Source organism: Octopus sinensis, linkage group LG11, assembly GCF_006345805.1.
Source record: "Octopus sinensis linkage group LG11, ASM634580v1, whole genome shotgun sequence".
Classification (NCBI taxonomy): Eukaryota; Metazoa; Mollusca; class Cephalopoda; order Octopoda; family Octopodidae; genus Octopus; species Octopus sinensis.
Window position 1 is genome coordinate 52,730,057 of NC_043007.1, and position 18,282 is coordinate 52,748,338.

The window sequence follows — 18,282 nt, forward strand, 5'->3', positions numbered from 1 at the left end:
CAATCCCACTTGGCTTAGTCATATATATCATCATCATCATCATCATCATCATCATTTAGCGTCCGCTTTCCATGCTAGCATGGGTTGGACGGGTCAACTGGGGTCTGTGAAGCTGGAAGGCTTCGTCAGGCCCAGTCAGATCTGGCAGTGTTTCTACGGCTGGATGCCCTTCCTAATGCCAACCACTGTGTAGTGGGTGTTTTTTACGTGCCACCTGCACAGGTGCCAGACAGAGCTGGCGGACGGCCATGAACGGATGGTGCTTTTACGTGTCACCGGCCCGGGGCCAGGCGATGCTGGCAACGGACACGAACGGATGGTGCTTTTACGTGCCACCGACACGGGGCCAGTCAGAGCTGGCAAACGGTCACGAACGGACGGTGCTTTTACGTGTCACCGGCACGGGGGCCAGCCGAGGCTGGCAACGGATGCGAACGGATGGTGCTTTTATGTGCTACCAACACGGTTGCCAGACAGAGCTGGCAAACAGCCATGAACGGACGGTGCTTTTACGTGTCACCGGTATGGGGGCCAGCTGAGGCTGGCAACGGACACGAAGGGATGGAGCTTTTACGTGCCACCGACACGGGGCCAGACAGAGCTGGCAAACGGACGGTGCTTTTACGTGTCACCGGCACAGGGCCAGGGGAGGCTGGCAACGAACACTAACGGATTGTGCTTTTACGTGCCACCGACACGGGGGCCAGGCAGAACTGGCAAACAGCCATGAGTGAATGGTGCTTTTACGTATCACCGGCACGGGTGCCAGACGAGGCTGACAGCGGACACAAACGGATGGGTCACTTAACCCCTGCTTTCTGATATATGATTTGATTTTGATTGTTCTCACTGGTCTTGCCGGGTCTTCTCACGCACAGCATACTTCCATAGGTCTCGGTCTCTGGTCATTTCCTTGGTGAGACCTAGGGTTCGAAGGTCGTGCTTCACCACCTCGACCCAGGTTTTCCTGGGTCTACCTCTTCCACAGGTCCCCTCAACTGCCAGGGTGTGGCACTTTTTCACACACCTATCTTCATCCATTCTCGCCACATGACCATACCAGCGCAATCGTCTCTCTTGCACACAACATCTGATGCCTCTTAGGTCCAACTTTTCTCTCAAGGTACTTACACTCTGTCGACTGTGAACACTGACATTACACATCCAACGGAGCATACTAGCTTCATTTCTCGCGAGCTTACGCATGTCTTCAGCAGTCACGGCCCATGTTTCACTGCCATGTAGCATGGCTGTTCGTACACATGCATCATACAGTCTGCCTTTTACTCTGAGCGAGAGGCCTTTAGTCACCAACAGAGGTAAGAGCTCCCTAAACTTTGCCCAGGCTATTCTTACTCTAGCTGTTACGCTTTCAGCACACCCACCCCCACTACTGACTTGGTCACCAAGATAACGGAAGCTATCAACTACTTCTAGTTTTTCCCCCTGGAAAGTGACGGAAGTTGTTTTCTGCAGATTTTCAGAGGTTAATGCTCCCGAGCATCTGCCACATACAAAAACCATCTTCCTAGTTAGCCTTCCTATGACATTGCTGCACCTCTTATGTGTCCATAGCTTACACTTGGTGCATCTTATAGAGTTTCTACCTACACCTTTTCTACAGATCGAGCAGGGCCATCTACCTGAAGGCGTTTGTGATTTGTCTACCTTCCTACTTATTATGACTTTGGTTTTAGCTAGGTTGACTCTAAGGCCCTTCAATTCTAAACCATGCTTCCACACCTGAAACTTCTTCTCCAGTTCTGATATCAGCATAGAGGAGCTCCCAGGGGCATCCTGTCTTGAATTCCTCCGTTATTGCCTGGAGGACTATGATAAATAGGAGGGGGCTGAGGACTGAGCCTTGGTGGACCCCTACCTCTACCCGGAATTCTTCACTGTACTCATTGCCAACCCTCACCTTACTAGCAGCGTCCCTGTACATGGCTTGCACAGCTCTCACTAACCATTCATCTATTCCTAGTTTCCTCATTGACCACCATATGAGGGATCGGGGGACCCTGTCAAAGGCTTTCTCCATGTCAACAAAAGCCAGGTACAGGGGCTTATCTTTGGCTAGGTATTTCTCCTGCAGCTGCCTTACCAGGAATATAGCATCAGTGGTACTTTTCCCTGGCATGAACCCAAATTGCATCTCATCTAAACTAACTCTCTCTCTAATTAGTTGGCTTATGACCTCTATATATATATATATATATATATGCTTATACAACTTTGTGTGTGTGTGTGAGTGAGTGTGTAGTAGCATACTAACAAGTTTGTATAGTTTATTTGTATATGTTTATTACCTTTTGCCTTTGTAAGTATTTTTGTCAATGTTTTGAAAATTGCCCGTATACTATTTTACTTGTCAAGATAATGTATCTATATCATCATCATCAATTAACATCCATTGGCCTTGCTGGCATGGGTTGGATGGTTTGACCAGGGCTGCTAAGCTGGAAGGGTACATCAGACTCCAGTCTGATTTGGCATAATTGGTGCTTTTATGTGCCACCAGCACAGGTGCCATTTGCGTGACACCGGTATCTGCCACAACATAATGCCAAAGGTCTCAGTCATTGTCTCAATGAGACCCAACACTCAAAAGGAGCTCAGTCACTTTGCCTCTGTGAGGACTATCACTTGAAAGGAACTCAGCCAATTTGCCTCCATGAGGTGCAATGCTCAAAAGGAACTCAGTCACTTTGCTTCCACGAGGCACAATGTTCAAAAGGAACTCAGTCACTTTGCCTCCATGAGGCCCAACACTCAAAAGGAACTCAGCCACTTTTGCTTCTATGAGGCCCAATGCTTGAAAGGAACTCAACCACTTTGCCTCCATGAGACCCCATGCTCCAATGGTGCTCTTCACGTTCTACTGGCATGGGTGCCAGTTATGTAATACAAATATCAGCCATGACTATGATTTCACTCAGCTCGACGGGTCTTCTCAAGCACAGCATATCGCCAAAGGTCTCAGTCACTAGTCATTGCCTCTGAGACTCAAAGTTCAAAGATCATGTTTCACCACTTTTACCCATGGCTTCCTGGGTCTTCCTCTACCACAGGTTCTTTACACAGCAGTCCTCGTCTACATGCATCACATGACCATACCAGGGCAGTCATCTCTTCTACACCACATCTGATGCCTAACTTTTCTCTCAAGGTGCTTACACTCTGTTGAACATGCACACTGACATTGCATACTGGCTTCATTTCTTTCAAGCTTATGCATGTCCTCAGCTGTCGCAGCCCATGTTTCACTACTATGTAGCAAGGCTGTTCGCACACAGGCATCATATAATCTGCCTTTCACTCTGAGGGAGAGGCCCTTAGTTGCCAGCAGAGGTAGGAGCTCTTTGAACTTTGCCCAGCCTAATCTTATTCTCACAGCTACACTCTCAGAGCATCCCCTTCCACAACTAACTTGGTCACCTAGATAACGGAAGTTACTACCTCTAGCTTGCTCCCCTCCACTTGCAGTTGATGGAGTCTATTTTCTGCACATTTTCAGTGTTTATTACACCTGTGCATTTTCCACATACAAAAGCTTCTCCTGTTAACCTTCCTCTGATATTGCTGCACCTTTTATGTGTCAAAATCTTATGGAGTTTCTACCTGTGCCTTTTCTACAGATCATGCAGGGCCTAAAGGGATTTGTGATTTGCCTGCCTTCTTACTTTCGAAGACTTTGGTTTTTACGAGGTTAGCTCTAAGGGCCTTTGATTCTAGACCTTGCTTCCATACCTGGAACTTCTCTAGTTCTGGTAGTGATACAGCTATAAGAAGAAGGTCATCAGCATAGAGGAGCTCCCAGGGGGATCCTGTCTTAAATTCATCTGTTATTGTCTGGAGGACTATGATGAACAAGAGGGGCTGAGGACTGATCCTTGGTGAACCCCTACTTCTGCCTGGAATTCTTCACTATACTCATTGCCAACCCCCACCTTATGGCTTGTACAGCTCTTACCAACCACTTGTCTATCCCTAATTTCCACATTGACCACCAGATAAGGGATCAGGGGTCCCTGTCAAAGGCTTTCTCCAGCTCAACAAAGGCCAAGTACAAAGGTTTATCTTTGGCTCGGAATTTCTCCTGCAGCTGTCTTACCAGAAATATAGCATCAGTGGTGCTTTTCCCTGGCACAAACCCAAACTGCATCTCGTCTAAACTAATTCTCTCCCTAATTAGTTGGGCTATGATGCTCACCATGACTTTCATTACCTGATCCAACAACTTGATACTTCTGTAATTATTTGTATCTAATGCATCACCTTTACCTTTGTAGCAGTTAACTATGGTGCTGTTGCACCAGTCATTGGTATGACTCCTTCATGAACCACCTGATTTTAAGCATCTCAGCAGTGATTTCTGATGGACTAGGGGCTATCCCTGTCTTCAAATCCTTAATTGCTTTATCTACCAAGGTACTGTTGATTCAGGTAACTGGTCCCTCAATTGGGTCAACATTTGGCAGACTCTTCCCCTCCCATTCATTCTCCACGTTCGGCAATTTTTTATAATGGCATTTCCAAGCCAGAATCATTAAATGCAAGTGCACCATCATCCATGCGGACACATTTCTCCTATGACATCACAATTTTCTCTCACACACTGTCTTGCAATCCAAAATACTTCAGTTCTTTGGTCCTCATGCCACTGAACATAGGCAAATTTCTTCTTTTCTACTTCTCCCTTGGCTTGATACACCTGTCTGCTAGCTTCCTTCCTTGCTATCTGATACAGTTCCCAACTACTCCCACTCTTCCAGGCCTATTTCTTTGCACTAATGGCCCAGTCTACCGCATTGTTCCACCACCATGTTACCCTAAGTCCGGTTGGGACTTTGTACTAGCTACAGATTTGCTCTGTGGCTCTCAGCAAGCTGTCCTGCAGGAATTCCCAGTTGCCCTCTATGTCACAAGTTTGTAACTTCTCCTCCCTCTCATCAAATTTCTCAATTAAGATGTCCCTAAATCTCTGAACACATGAAGAGTCCTTAAGCTTCCAAAACCTTCTTTTTCAGACTGGTCTTCTTCTTGGTATCCTTCTGGCCCAGAGTCTAGAATCACTAATGACTAGTCTATGCTGGGGAATACATTTTTCACTAAGGAGGGTCTATGTATTTAAGAGCAGCCATGCATCCTGCTGCCTAATGAGAATGTAATTGATCTGGTGAGTGTAGCCACCTGATTGGTAGGTTATCAGGTGGCTGGTCAGCTTCCTGAAGTTTCTGTTGCAGATCAATAGGTTATTTGCATCACAGAACTCCAGTAGTCTTGTTCCCTCTTTGTGAACCAATTCCATGCCCCCACCCCATGTACACCATGGAAAATACCAAGCTGCTGTCTGACAAGCCCACTGAAGTCCCCAGCCACAAAGATGAGATCCTTGTCATTTGTCTTAGAGGTAGTTTGCAGGAAAATATAATAAAAATGCAGTTCTATATTTAAGAGATGAGGAATTATGAACATTATTTACATTTGAAGGATATTCCTCATCTCTTAAATATAGAACTGTATTATCTAATTGGTACAGAGCTAACATTAGACTTCAATGGAGACATATAGAGAAACTCCATGGAAAACTAGCTCATCTTTCAAACCATTTAACTTTCCTGTGTAGATGTAGAGACTCAAAGCTAATACCACCAGTGGATTCATAAAGTGTAGCGGAAAGGGCAGGACATGCCCTCGTCCATGAAAGGATCCATTACAACCGTTGGAAAAAACATCAACTAAATAACAAAATCAGAGAGGTTATCTTCATTACTTAGGAAAATAACAAGAGATGATGATAGAAAGAGAATCCAACAAGATACAAGATGAGGACAAATAACCGTCAAATGTAAATAATGTATAATAAAAATGGTCCTCTTTTCATTTGGTAGGCCTACTTATGGGGCATGGGCAGAGATAAGTGACACTATGTTATTCTGCAAGACTAGCATGAGCTTATGCACTCTATCACTCACTCTGATTACCTCTATGATCTTATCCACCCATTTCTCTGCGAGAAGTATGCCCACACCACCCTATCACTGTTAGCTTCCCAGAAGATTTTATAACTATGTGTCTTGCCTGTGAGGAACCTGACTGAAGTTCCTCTCCACCTTACCCCTTGGATGCAGCATACATCAACATGCCTCCATTCAAGCAGCTCAACAATCTCACTAGACCTACTTTTCACTGTGCCTACAAACAGTGGCAACCCTGAGAACTGGGTAAGGGGTGTGAGAGGGAACATAGACAGGAGAGATGGTATTGGGCACCTGAAAAGAAGGCTTCCATAATCGTTTGGTAACAGACATGTCACATCAGTTGATCTCGCTTTAACCTACCATCATTCAAACAAGTTAAAATTGTTGTCGCTATTGGTAGTGAGTAGCATTGTAAATCTAAGCATTACTGTTGCAAATATAAATAGGTCAGTGTATAAATTAATTAATTATATATATGATCTGCTATTGGTTAGTCCATTATATATAGGGAGAAACAGGTAGGTGGTTTGTTAATTTACTAATAATTCCCTAAAGTAATATATCACCTTTTGGTGCACGCAGTAGTGTGGGCAATTGTTAGTGGCAGGGAAGGAGGGACGAAGATACGCATGTCTTCTGGTACAGAAGCGAGGCAGAGCTTCTGTAGGGGTTTCCAGTATTAAGATTAGATTTCTGGTATAGGTGGTGGGGGCAGAAATGGACAGGCACATCGTAGACAAGCAATGGTCAGTTTACTATCATTGGGAAGAGAGACATGGCAACAGTGAGACATAAGTAAAACAAGAATGCATACAAATTTTAGAGAACAATAGTGAAAACATTATGAAACAGGGACAGAGAACTAAGATTTTAGGGAATTATGGTTTGAAGGCTATTTGAAGAATTAAATAGTTACAGGTTATGATAATACATGTTAGTATGATGGGTTAGATAAATGAATGAATGAGGTGATTTAAAAAATGAGAAAAATCCTTAGCTTATATCTGTGTACATATTGATGCGTGAATGTGCATGAGTCTTTAAATGTAAGTGAAAGCATATGTAATAATGTATGAATTTATGTAAGTGTATTTATATACATTTATGAAGGGGTTTTGTTACTGTGCATATGATTATGTATGTATATCTGCACATGTATATAGGTATATATTATGTGTGTGCATGTGTGTATGTACACATATGTATGAGTACAAATGTATATACACATATACTTAATGTATGTTCACATGTGACTATATACATGTATGCATGTTTATGTGTGTGTGTGTGTGTGTGTGTGTGTGTGTGTGTGTGTGTGTGTGTGTGTGTGTGTGTGTGTGTGTGTGTATGTAATCATGTATATATTTGCATAGATCTCTTCCCTGAAAATGGAGGCTTGTAAATATTTGCATGTATGTATATGTGTATATGTTGAATGCAACAATATATTTATATACATGCATATGTATGCATTGTCTCTATCTCTAATTCCCTCTTTCTATTTTGACTTTTTTTACTCTATTCTCCTAACTATTTAAATGACTCCCGATTATTATTTAGACTATGAATTAAAGTTTCATCTAAATGCAAATTTTGTATTATTTAGATTTTCTGTCTGATGAATTTCTACTAGATATCTTATACATTTTTTCTATATGTACACCTCTGTAACTCGTATCAGGAAATGAAACACATAATGTTTTGATATGTAATGACTAAAAATTTCCAATATTTTTCAACTCTTATGCATGTGTCACAAAAATATAACAACTACATACAATTCTGAAGTATTGGAACATGCTGGTGTGCTTCATGAGGAAACAGCTTGGACTATATCCCTAACTACAAGCACATACATATACACAAGGTGGTATCAAAAAGTTCCCAGTTGAGTTCTGTAGTGCACCATCAGATGGCAGGACTCGTTTGCATATGCAGTGGGAACTAGCAGTGACCTTCATCAGGCAGTGTGCTGAGTGACATCGCTGTTTACTTCAAAAGTTGTGAAATTTGTGTTTTTGTGATCATGCGTATGCTGTAGTCTGCAATTTTATCATGGACAGGAACAAAGAGCCAACAGGGAAATTTTGTGTTAAACTTGGGAAGTCTGTTATAGTGACACTGAGCATGTTTTGGCAAGCTTATGGCAATGAAGCAATGCGTCGTACGCAATGTTTTGAGTAGCCTGGGCACTTCAAAAGTGGAAGAACATCCCTGGAAGACAATGAAGGATCTGCAAGACCTGTCTCAAAGATCACCTCTGGAAATGTGGTATTGTGCAACAAGAATTCATCCCCCAGGGCCAGAATATCAATCAAGTACTACTGCAATGTTTTGAAGCATTTGAGGGAGGCTATTTGGTGAAAGCGACTGGATCTGCAGTGCATGGAGAATTGGATTCTACATGATGACAATGCAGGCACCCTGTTACTGAGCTCTCCTCACTTGTGAGTTTTTCACTAAAAACATGGTATCATTTCCACACCCACCCTATTTGTCAGATCTAGCACCTGCAAATTTCCAGCTCTTCCCCAAGATGAAAATGTAGCTCAAAGGTCACCCTTTTAACAGTGTTATTGAGTTCTAGAGTGAATTGCAGAAGGTCCTCAGCTCACTTACAGAAAATGACTTTCAGGCTGGATTCCAAAAGTGGCTGGAATGCTAGGACCAGTGTATTGTTGCACAAGGTGACTATTTTTGTTGCCACCTTGTGTCACATATTATATTATAGACAAATTCCTCCATTTACATAATATCAAGGTCTCATTCATTATTTTGTTGTCATACCGTTACTATTAATATACATACATAAATATATATGTATATATATACACACCGAAACCCAAATATATATATATACTAGCTGAAGGTGACCCGCTCTACGCGCGGGTAAGAGTGTGGTTGTTACTTTCTCTTGCTTCCTTTCAGCACGTAAAAAGCACCATCCGAACATGGCCAATTGCAGCGCCGCCTTGACTGGCTTCTGTGCAGGTGGCACGTAAAAAGCACCAACCGATCGTGGCCGCTGCCTGTGCCGGCGGCACGTAAATAGCACCCACTACGCTCACAGAGTGGTTGGCGTTAGGAAGGGCATCCACCTATAGAAACACCGCCAGATCAGACTGGAGCCTGGTGCAGCCTTCTGGCTTCCCAGACCCCGGGCAAACTGTCCAACCCGTGCTAGCACGTTAAACGACGATGATGATGCTGATGATTCTCCCTCTTTGTTTCTCTCTCACTTTCCCCACTCTCTTACTCTTCCTTTCTCTCGGACTCTCCCTCGCTTTCTCTTACTCTCTATCTTTATCTATCTCTCTCCCATTTATAAACAACAAAAGATCTTGAGTAAGTTGAGAAATAAAATATTTAGAAAGGTCAATCATAAATATCAGGCAGTAACAACGGAAAGGTCTGCTTCAAGGCAGACAGCAAAACACTAACATTTAAAAAGGACAGATGATCTTGCGAGCTGAATAAAAATAATAAAATATTGGAAACCAAAGTTTGAAGGGATAGAATGTGAGGATAGTAGAGTCACCATGGCTGGCATTTCTTAACGACGGACAGCAATGTTTTGAAAGTTAACGGCTGGCATAATATTTTGAACTTGATGTAAAAGAAAATCCCTAAACACCAAGTTTTGAAGAGATTCTTTCTCATGACAGTAGACTCACCATAGCAAGCATTCAAAACTTCTTCATCATGGACGGCAACACATTGACGATTAAAAGGCTGGCGCAAATTTTTTAGCTTGATGTAACAGAGAATTCCTAAACACCCGCTCCTTAAATTTTAATCCCCTTCCAGCCCCATTTTCACATTTTGGTTAATATAACCCAATTTCATTCGGGTGTACTGGGGCCACATTTTATAAGATGAGGAATTTTGTCCTAGAGGTCACGCGTTTCATTTGAGGAAAAAAATAGTTGTCATGCAGACTTGCCAGCACTTTTAACATAGGTCTGCGTATTTTCAGCTCAACCGACCACATAATGCACACATTATATATATATGTGTGTGTGTGTGTGTGTGTGTTGGAGTCTCTGTCACACGTGAGCGTTGACGCTGAATTCGACTGGTAAGCAGGTAACCTTGTGTTTGTTCAAATAGTTGTGAGCTGCTGGAGTTATTTCTCTGACGGGTAATAGGAATTTCCATATCCTCCGAGGAAACGAACTGTTGACCCAGACAATTAGAATTAATTTTAATAAAAGCATCAATTTAAGAAAAAATAATAAAGTAGTAAAAAATGAAAATTTAGCACGAAAAATTTGCAGGGTTCTAAATAAATGTTAAAATGTAATAGATATGAAAAACCTATGTTATCACCAGAACATGAACGCTTGTTAGTGTGTTCTGTTTGTATTTGCTTCATCGGCTCGTTGAAAGGCAGACAATAGAATGCGATGACGAGATTCATAATATTTGTTGTCATGATTGTGTGTTGGTGGTGGCGATGGTAATTCTCTCTATGAATGCAGAGAGATACATAAAAGAACGCCGAAGTGATGGGAAGGTAGGAAATAGAGCGAGTGAAAAAGTGCTGGGAAGAGAGGAAATAGCGAGAGTGAGTTGAGGAAGACAGATACATTAAAGAACGGGAGTGGACTTGTCAAAGTGGGTTTTTGGCCCTAGCAACGACACCTTTTAAGATAGGGATTTCTAAGGTAGCCCACGGGCATCGTCACCTCATTTTACATGTCCCTGTAAATTTTGGAGTCAATTGGACGGGATGTAGTGGCCTTGAAAGCGATCCAAGCGGTGGAAACGCATTTCAGTTTTATATATAGAATATATATATATATATATATATATATATATATATAGGGAGAATTCACAAAAAAACAAAAGATGAAGACAGGTGGCGTAGACAACAAACAGATGTATTAGTTTAACGCTTGGGAAGTGAAGAAGTCTTTAATGTTTCGAGCCTACCCTCTTCCACAGAAAGAAACAAGGAGAGAAAATAAAGAATGTGTAGTGGCTAGTGATCTATCATGGTGAATACCGGACAGAGGGGTCACACAGGAGAGCTAGGAAGAAGGGGAGATAATAAAGTAGTGGTGATCCCAAACGAAGGTGTGCATGCATGTGTACAAGAGAGTATGTATGTGCATGTGAAAGAGGGCTGGTGACCTTGACGTGTGCGTGTGTGTATGTGGGGCTGGGAAGTGGTCAGTTCTAGTGTGTGCATTGTGATGTGATGTAGTGTTGTGTGGTATGGTGGTGTGATGGTGTTGGGGGTGGGGGAGGCAAGAGTGGGGAAAGCAAGGGTGAGGTGTGGTTGGATTGTGTATGGGTGGGTTTACATGGGGGGGTGATGATGAAGGGGTGAAGGGAGAAGGTGGGTAGGAGTGAAAAGAAAAGGAGAGTAGGAGTGAAGAGAAGAAATAGGAGTCGGAGCAACAGAGGAGGGGTGGGTGGAAGTAGGTGTGAGGGGGAGAGGTTAGATGAAGAGGGGAGGAGAGTTGTGCCCATGTGGCGCAAAGGAGCGAAGAGAGAAGATTAATCCCTGTTCACGGTGCAAACGGAAGTCTGGATGGCCCCTGTGCAAAGAGAATTCGAACACAAGACAGGTGTTGCAAAGAGTGACCAGTAGAGCAGAAATGGCACGAGACCGGGGTGTCATTGCCGAGCTGGATGTCTCGGAGGTGTTCCGTGAACCAGTCAACCAAGTTTGCCCAATGTATGGAGAAGGGCAGAGAGAGCAGAAGATGCAGTAGATGACATTGGTAGAAGTGCAGGTGAAGGAGTTGGTGATGAGATAGGGTCAATGATGGGTGCTGGTGAGGAGGGTGGTGTTGGAGAGGTAAGGGCAAGTGCAGCATCGTGGGCGGGAGAAGTGGAATGAGCTGGGTTGGGAGGTTGGGTTAGGGAAGAAGCTGTGGACCAAGGTCTTGTACGTTGTGGACTCATTTGAAAGAGGGGGGTCAGTTAGGGAAGATACATACACACACATATATATACATATATGTGTATGTATCTACATACATATATATACACAGATTTATAAAACACATGCAAGTATCATCATCATCATCATCGTTTAGCGTCCGTTTTCCATGCTAGCATGGGTTGGACGGTTCACCTGGGGTCTGTGAAGCCGGAAGGCTTCATCAGGCCCAGTCAGATCTGGCAGTGTTTCTACAGCTGGATGCCCTTCCTAACGCCAACCACTCCGTGAGTGTAGTGGGTGCTTTCACGTAAATGTACTTCTTTTATTAGCTACTTTATGATTTGACATAATGAAAAAGTTTTACAAGTACTCTCTTTTTTTTCGAACATAAATGAAAGCAATATATGAACTGTTATATGTGTATGTATGTATGTACACACACACACACATAGTAGAGTTGTCAACTAGACTAAAGAGTCTTTTCAACTCTAGAATGACTTTGTTCATTTATTAACAGTGTTACAGAGTGTCCTGGAGGTATTTTATCGTGTAAGGTTGATTTATATCCCATAAGACTAAAGTATCCTTACTAACCTATGATGAAGTGAACAAAAGAGAAAGCAATGATAGAAGAACCAGGATGGATGTGTGAAGATTGCAAAATGATAGAAACAGTATTTTAGCACAAGAGGTTGAAAGAGAGGGAAAGAAAGAGGGTTGAATACTAATACAAGTAGATAAATGGAAAATTTAAAGTGCATATGTTATATATTAATAAAATTATAAACATACCCATTCTGTGGTCCACCATCATTTGTGACATTCAGTACCAGTAATTGTTGTCTTAAAAGAGTCACAAAATTATTATGAATTCGTTGAAAGATACTCTGGAATATAAAAAGTCACTTATATTGTTGCAGGCATTCTCTTTTAGCTGATTCTGCAGTAACAAAATGTTTTGTGTTGAGTCAAAATTTAGTAATATTTTGGTAATTTCTTGCCTTTATCTGTCAAGTTATGACAAAAGCATTCTAGCATTCAAAGTAGAGGCCATTGTGTTGTATCATCTGAAGCCACCTTTCTGCCAATTCTTTAATCTTACATTAATACCAGTTCTTTTTCTTCAAAGCAAAGAACTCCTTAAGCACAGAAAGTGAACCATGGATTGGAACAAGTAATAACAAAGGAAATATTTTTCCACAATCCTAACATGTATAAGCAGTGGTTAACCAAGGGACATCTTCCAAAACATGTTGCCAAACAGGCATTTCGAACACAAGGTGATGCTCTGCATCTGGTGGAATTACAAGGGGATAATTCACTATGAATTTGTTCTGGACAGTCAAACCATTGATGCCAAACTATATTCCAAACAACTGGAGTGGATGTATGCCAGTATACCACAAAAATACCCTGCATTGGTTAACACAAAACAAGCTCATACCACTCAAACAACCTAGAATAAACTCCTGGAACTTGAGGGAATTGAACTGATGCCACACCTAATGAGCCAAGGCTCAGAACAAGTAATAATCCAAGGGAGCTAGGTCTGGACTATATGCCACAACTAGCGTATAGTTTAGACCTAGCTCCCTCAGATTATTACTTGTTCTGATCCATGGCTCACTTCTTGCATTTGCAATGGTTCATCAACCAAAATGAGGAGGAAGCTGCAGTGAATGAGTTCTTTGCCTTAGACAAGAACTGGTTTCAGCATGGGAACAAAGAACTGACAAAAAGGTGGCTTCAGACAGCACAACATGATGGCCTCTACTTTGAATGTTAGGCTGCTTTTGTTGTAACTTGACAAATAAAGCAAATAAGTTATAAAAAATATTGCAAAATTTTTGATTCAACACAATATTTTGTTTGTAAAGACAATACATGATATATATATATACAGTGCAAATTAAGATAACCACCAGTATAAACATTTAGATCCTACATATGTTTCACCATTGTAGTTAACTGGAACACAGCATTGGATATTTCAAGTGCATCTGGATCATCTGCAATGAATCATCTAAGGAACACTTTATTGCATTCTGTTACAGATATTGAAATATCTGAAGTTAGATTCAAGATGAGGTAATTTCTAAGTATTTAGAGAAGGAAGTAGAAAGTGAGCAAGCTAGTGGTGGAAAGAAAAAAGGAAGAAAGAGAATGTGATCGAGAGAAAAAAGAGGAAGACAGAAAAGACTAACCGACATAGTACTAAACAGGATGAAAATAGGGGTATACAAGTAAATAAATGAATAAAAACAATAAATAAATGCATAAACATATACACATGTGTGTGTGTGTGCATAATCTGGATAAAATCTCTAGATACTCAGGAAGAATTTAACATTCTCTTGAACAACCTACACCCAACGCTCCAATATGCAAACGAGATGTATAGTTCCAAATTACCGTTTGTAGGCATAATGGTAATTAAAAGTGACACCACCATCACTACTGATATAAACTATAAACACACAGACATACATCAATACCTGAACTTTAAATCATGCCATCCAACACATACAAAACGTAATATCCCATACTGCCTAGCCAGAAAAATTTGTACCATTGTGTAGGATGTTAAAACCAAAGACAGATGCCTAACAAAACTCCAAAAATTTCTACTAAAAAAAAAAAAAATCCACCTGTCTCTACTTATAGAAAATGGTATACACCATGCTATAGAAACACCCATACAACAACTTAGGGCCACTCAAGAAAGGGGAAAACAAAAGCAGGTCATAGCATTTATAGTGACACACAATCTGTGTCACCAAAATAGCTTTAGTATTGCCAAAGCATCGATAAATTCAAACCTGTTTTAAATGGACAATGATAATAATAGTTATAGTAATGGTGATAGTTGTAATGATGATGATAATAATAATAATAATATAATAATAATAATAATAATATTCAGACAAATACATAACAAAAACACCAGGACTTACAAACACATATAACATACAGAAAATTGCACTACTAGGCACTGCACACATCCTACGCAGAACACTTTCCATACAATAACCATCAGAGCATCACAACAAATCACAGCACATACCCAAGGCACACAGAGCTGCGCTCGGTAGTGAAGTGAAAGCACGCTATAAAAATAAAACTACTGAATAATAATAATAATAATAAGTACTGCTGCTATTACCAGCAACAGCAACAACAACAATAACGGTGATGGTGGTAGTGTTAACTGAAATGTAAAATTCTTGGAAAATTGCATTTTGGGTATTAGTCTATAATTCAAATTTAATTTTTGTCCTAAGTACTTATCTAAAATTGCTTTGCTGAGTTTTCCTAAATCTGATTTATTGGGGCACATTAATCTAACTTGGGTGTTACTTAAGAAGTTAGCCTTATGGTCCTTAATTGTAATACAAAGTCTAATAGGTGTAAAAGGTTCTGATATATCATCTATATTGTAATCAGTCATAATTTTCTTAGTGTCTAAGTTGATTGTTTTAAGAGTGCTTCTAGGAACTACTTTATATTTTTTTGTGATTTCTCTGTGGATGAGTTCATAATAAGTATTTATATCCATATTGTAAGTGTTTCTGATTTTGTCTGAATGCACTATTATTCCTTTTTTAGATTTTAATTTGCCTGCCTGCACAAGGATAAATTTGCCTTCTCTAGATATAAATATTTGTAGGTATCTAGTAGGCATCTTCTCCATTAATGGCACCCATAGTTCTTCACCATAGAAATAGTAGAATTCGATTCCTAATGTTGGCATAAACTACTTGTAATTAAGTTTGGTTAACAGATTTACTTACCCAGGCCCCTTTTAGGTAACCCAGCATTAATACCCTTAAACTAACCTGAGTTTTAAGACCCTTCTCCCATACATAACTAAATTATATTACATTGCATCATTTTACTCCTCCTCAAAACAACCTTTACACTCTCTTATAACCATATAATGCCAGTTCTCTTAACTCTTAGCATAAATTTAGACTATAGAGTGCACAAGTATCCATTCCCCTACTTTAATAGTATCTTGATCCCCCACCTTAATAATGAATTTGTATTTGTAACATACTTTACCATCCCATACTCATTGTTTGCTTGTTTCACTTTAGTTTATTCTAGACCACTCTAAGTCAGCATTGGTCTATTTCTATTGAATGAAGACCCCCTATTGGATTTATACATTTCACTACACCCACCCCCATAATGAAATATTTATTTAACACTTTAATACTAACTTGACACCCCACACCCTCTTTTAGTTATGTATTTGCTTGATCTTTATTTTGCAGTTAACACTTATCTACGTGCTATTAATATTGTTATTTTTGTGACTATGTGTATTAATACTTGCATGGGGGATTATTTGTTGAAACTAGCATATGTAAATACCCATGTATGTGTTAATATAGCAATAAAATATATATTACAATTATTCGGGTACATAGATGGGTGTGTACTTGTGTGGACGGATGCTGTATGTGAATGCGCATCTAAGTATGAGAGTGTACATAGGTGTGTGTGTGTATATATATATATATATATATATTTATATAGGAAAGTTTTGTGGTTTAACTCTGCATTTAATACTGCCGTAAAAACTAATATAGGTATGGAATTCTTAAAATTAGATTCTAAACATTTTCAATCTAGCCATAAGTTCTATAGAATATTTAATATTTGCAAAAACTTTGCCTCTTTTATTAACCAGCATAACATGAAAATTACTACAAACAACTACAGTGCCAAAGCTAATGTGAGGAACTGCAACTTCAAAGATATGGCTTGCTGTCCATTGGAAAGAAAATGTCTTGAAAAAGGAATTGTTTATAGAGCTAAAGTGCAAGTAGCTAGCTCACAAGAATATAAAACATATACAGAGGCTTCAGAAAATTCATTCAAGACTCAATTCTATTCCCACCAAAATTCTTTCTGATACCCCAAGAATATGACAGCAACTAGTCTTGCAAAACATGTCTAAGTTGATAAAGAATGGCACCTGTCCTTTCAATGTGACCTGGGAAATTCTAGAAAAAGCATCATCATACAGTCATGGAGCTTATAAAAGACCAATGAAATTTAATCTTTGCCTCTCATAAAAGTTCTTTGTCCTGTTCCAGGATAAACATGCTTTGAACCAGAGATGTGAGCTCCTAAATTCCTGCAGGCACGCCATGAAGTTAAAAATGTTAACTAATAAAATACCATATGGGTAAAATATCTTGACTTTCAGAAAATTTTGACTGTTGCATTTAAATTTGACTTTACACATCACAGTTATTTTGTGTTATAATGCTAGTGCATATTTCAACTTCACTTTTAAGAAAGCCTTGGCTGTTTTACAAATTTAAGCTTAAGCTTCGCCAAGGTCTATTTTTATTGTTTACACACACATTTAATTATGTTATATCAAATTAATGAACAATTTCCTTATTTTAACATTTTAATATTATATACATCAGGCCGTCTTTTAAATTGTTTGCGTATATACGTTATGATGTGTATATTTATCTTGATGTGAAGATATGTCTATATATTCATGTGTTTGTATGTATTGTAGGTATGTGTATATATGTGCATATATATATATATATATATGTATGTAAATATTTATATATATATGTGTATATATTTTTATATATGTGGGCATGTATTTGCGTATATATTTTTCACATATTTGTATGTGTATCTATATGTGTGTGTATTTGTAAGTATGTTTGTATTTATATAGATATACAGGTAATTTTTATGTGTGCGTTTTTATGTTTGTTTCGCAAGCTAGACAAAGTATCTAACAGTTATAATTCGATTATAGCAGTGACTCGATCAATTCCTGGCAATATCTGAAGAAGGAATTCTCATATTCTGAAATATTATATCAGACTATGAATAATTAAATCATAATAGTTATTATCATCCACTCTGCATTGTTGTGCCATTCAAGACATGTTATATTTCATAAATAAATTGCATTTAACTGATTAGAACTTCATTATGATTAATATTATTAATTAATACTACAAACATAACTTTTGTAAATTATTATGATTAATATAAAACCTTACTGTATCTCTGACTAAAACCTATTGGCATATCCCACAATTATTTTTGTTTTTTCATTATTTATCCATCCTACTCCCCACTCAACCAGTACAAAGGATTAATCCACCAGCTGCTATTTTGTCTTAGTTTTTTACTTAACTGCCCAAAGAGACGCACAAGCAAAATGGTATGATTACAACCATATTCAACTTTACCCTTTTTCTTCTCTATGCTGTTCTTTATTTACACTTGCGTCAGAAATTAATTAGCACTTCTCAAATTTCTACATTAAATAGGTTAAATCAATTAACCTATGAGCTGTTCAAAACGTCTTACGCGATGAGAAAACTTAGTATGGTGTGATTTCGGTCCTTG

The 18,282-nt window shown here is 39.5% G+C and overlaps 1 protein-coding gene across 1 annotated transcript in view; it reads right to left on the minus strand.

Annotated features, from left to right (window-relative positions):
* LOC115217636 (vacuolar protein sorting-associated protein 54) overlaps nt 1-18,282 on the minus strand; it is a gene marked incomplete at its 5' end in the record, with an annotated part of 299,488 nt that overhangs the window by 15,441 nt on the left and 265,765 nt on the right. Inside the window, one exon of the mRNA XM_029787388.2 lies at nt 12,673-12,767. Coding sequence (XP_029643248.2) covers nt 12,673-12,767 — 95 coding nt within the window. The remainder of the gene's footprint in view (nt 1-12,672; nt 12,768-18,282) is intronic.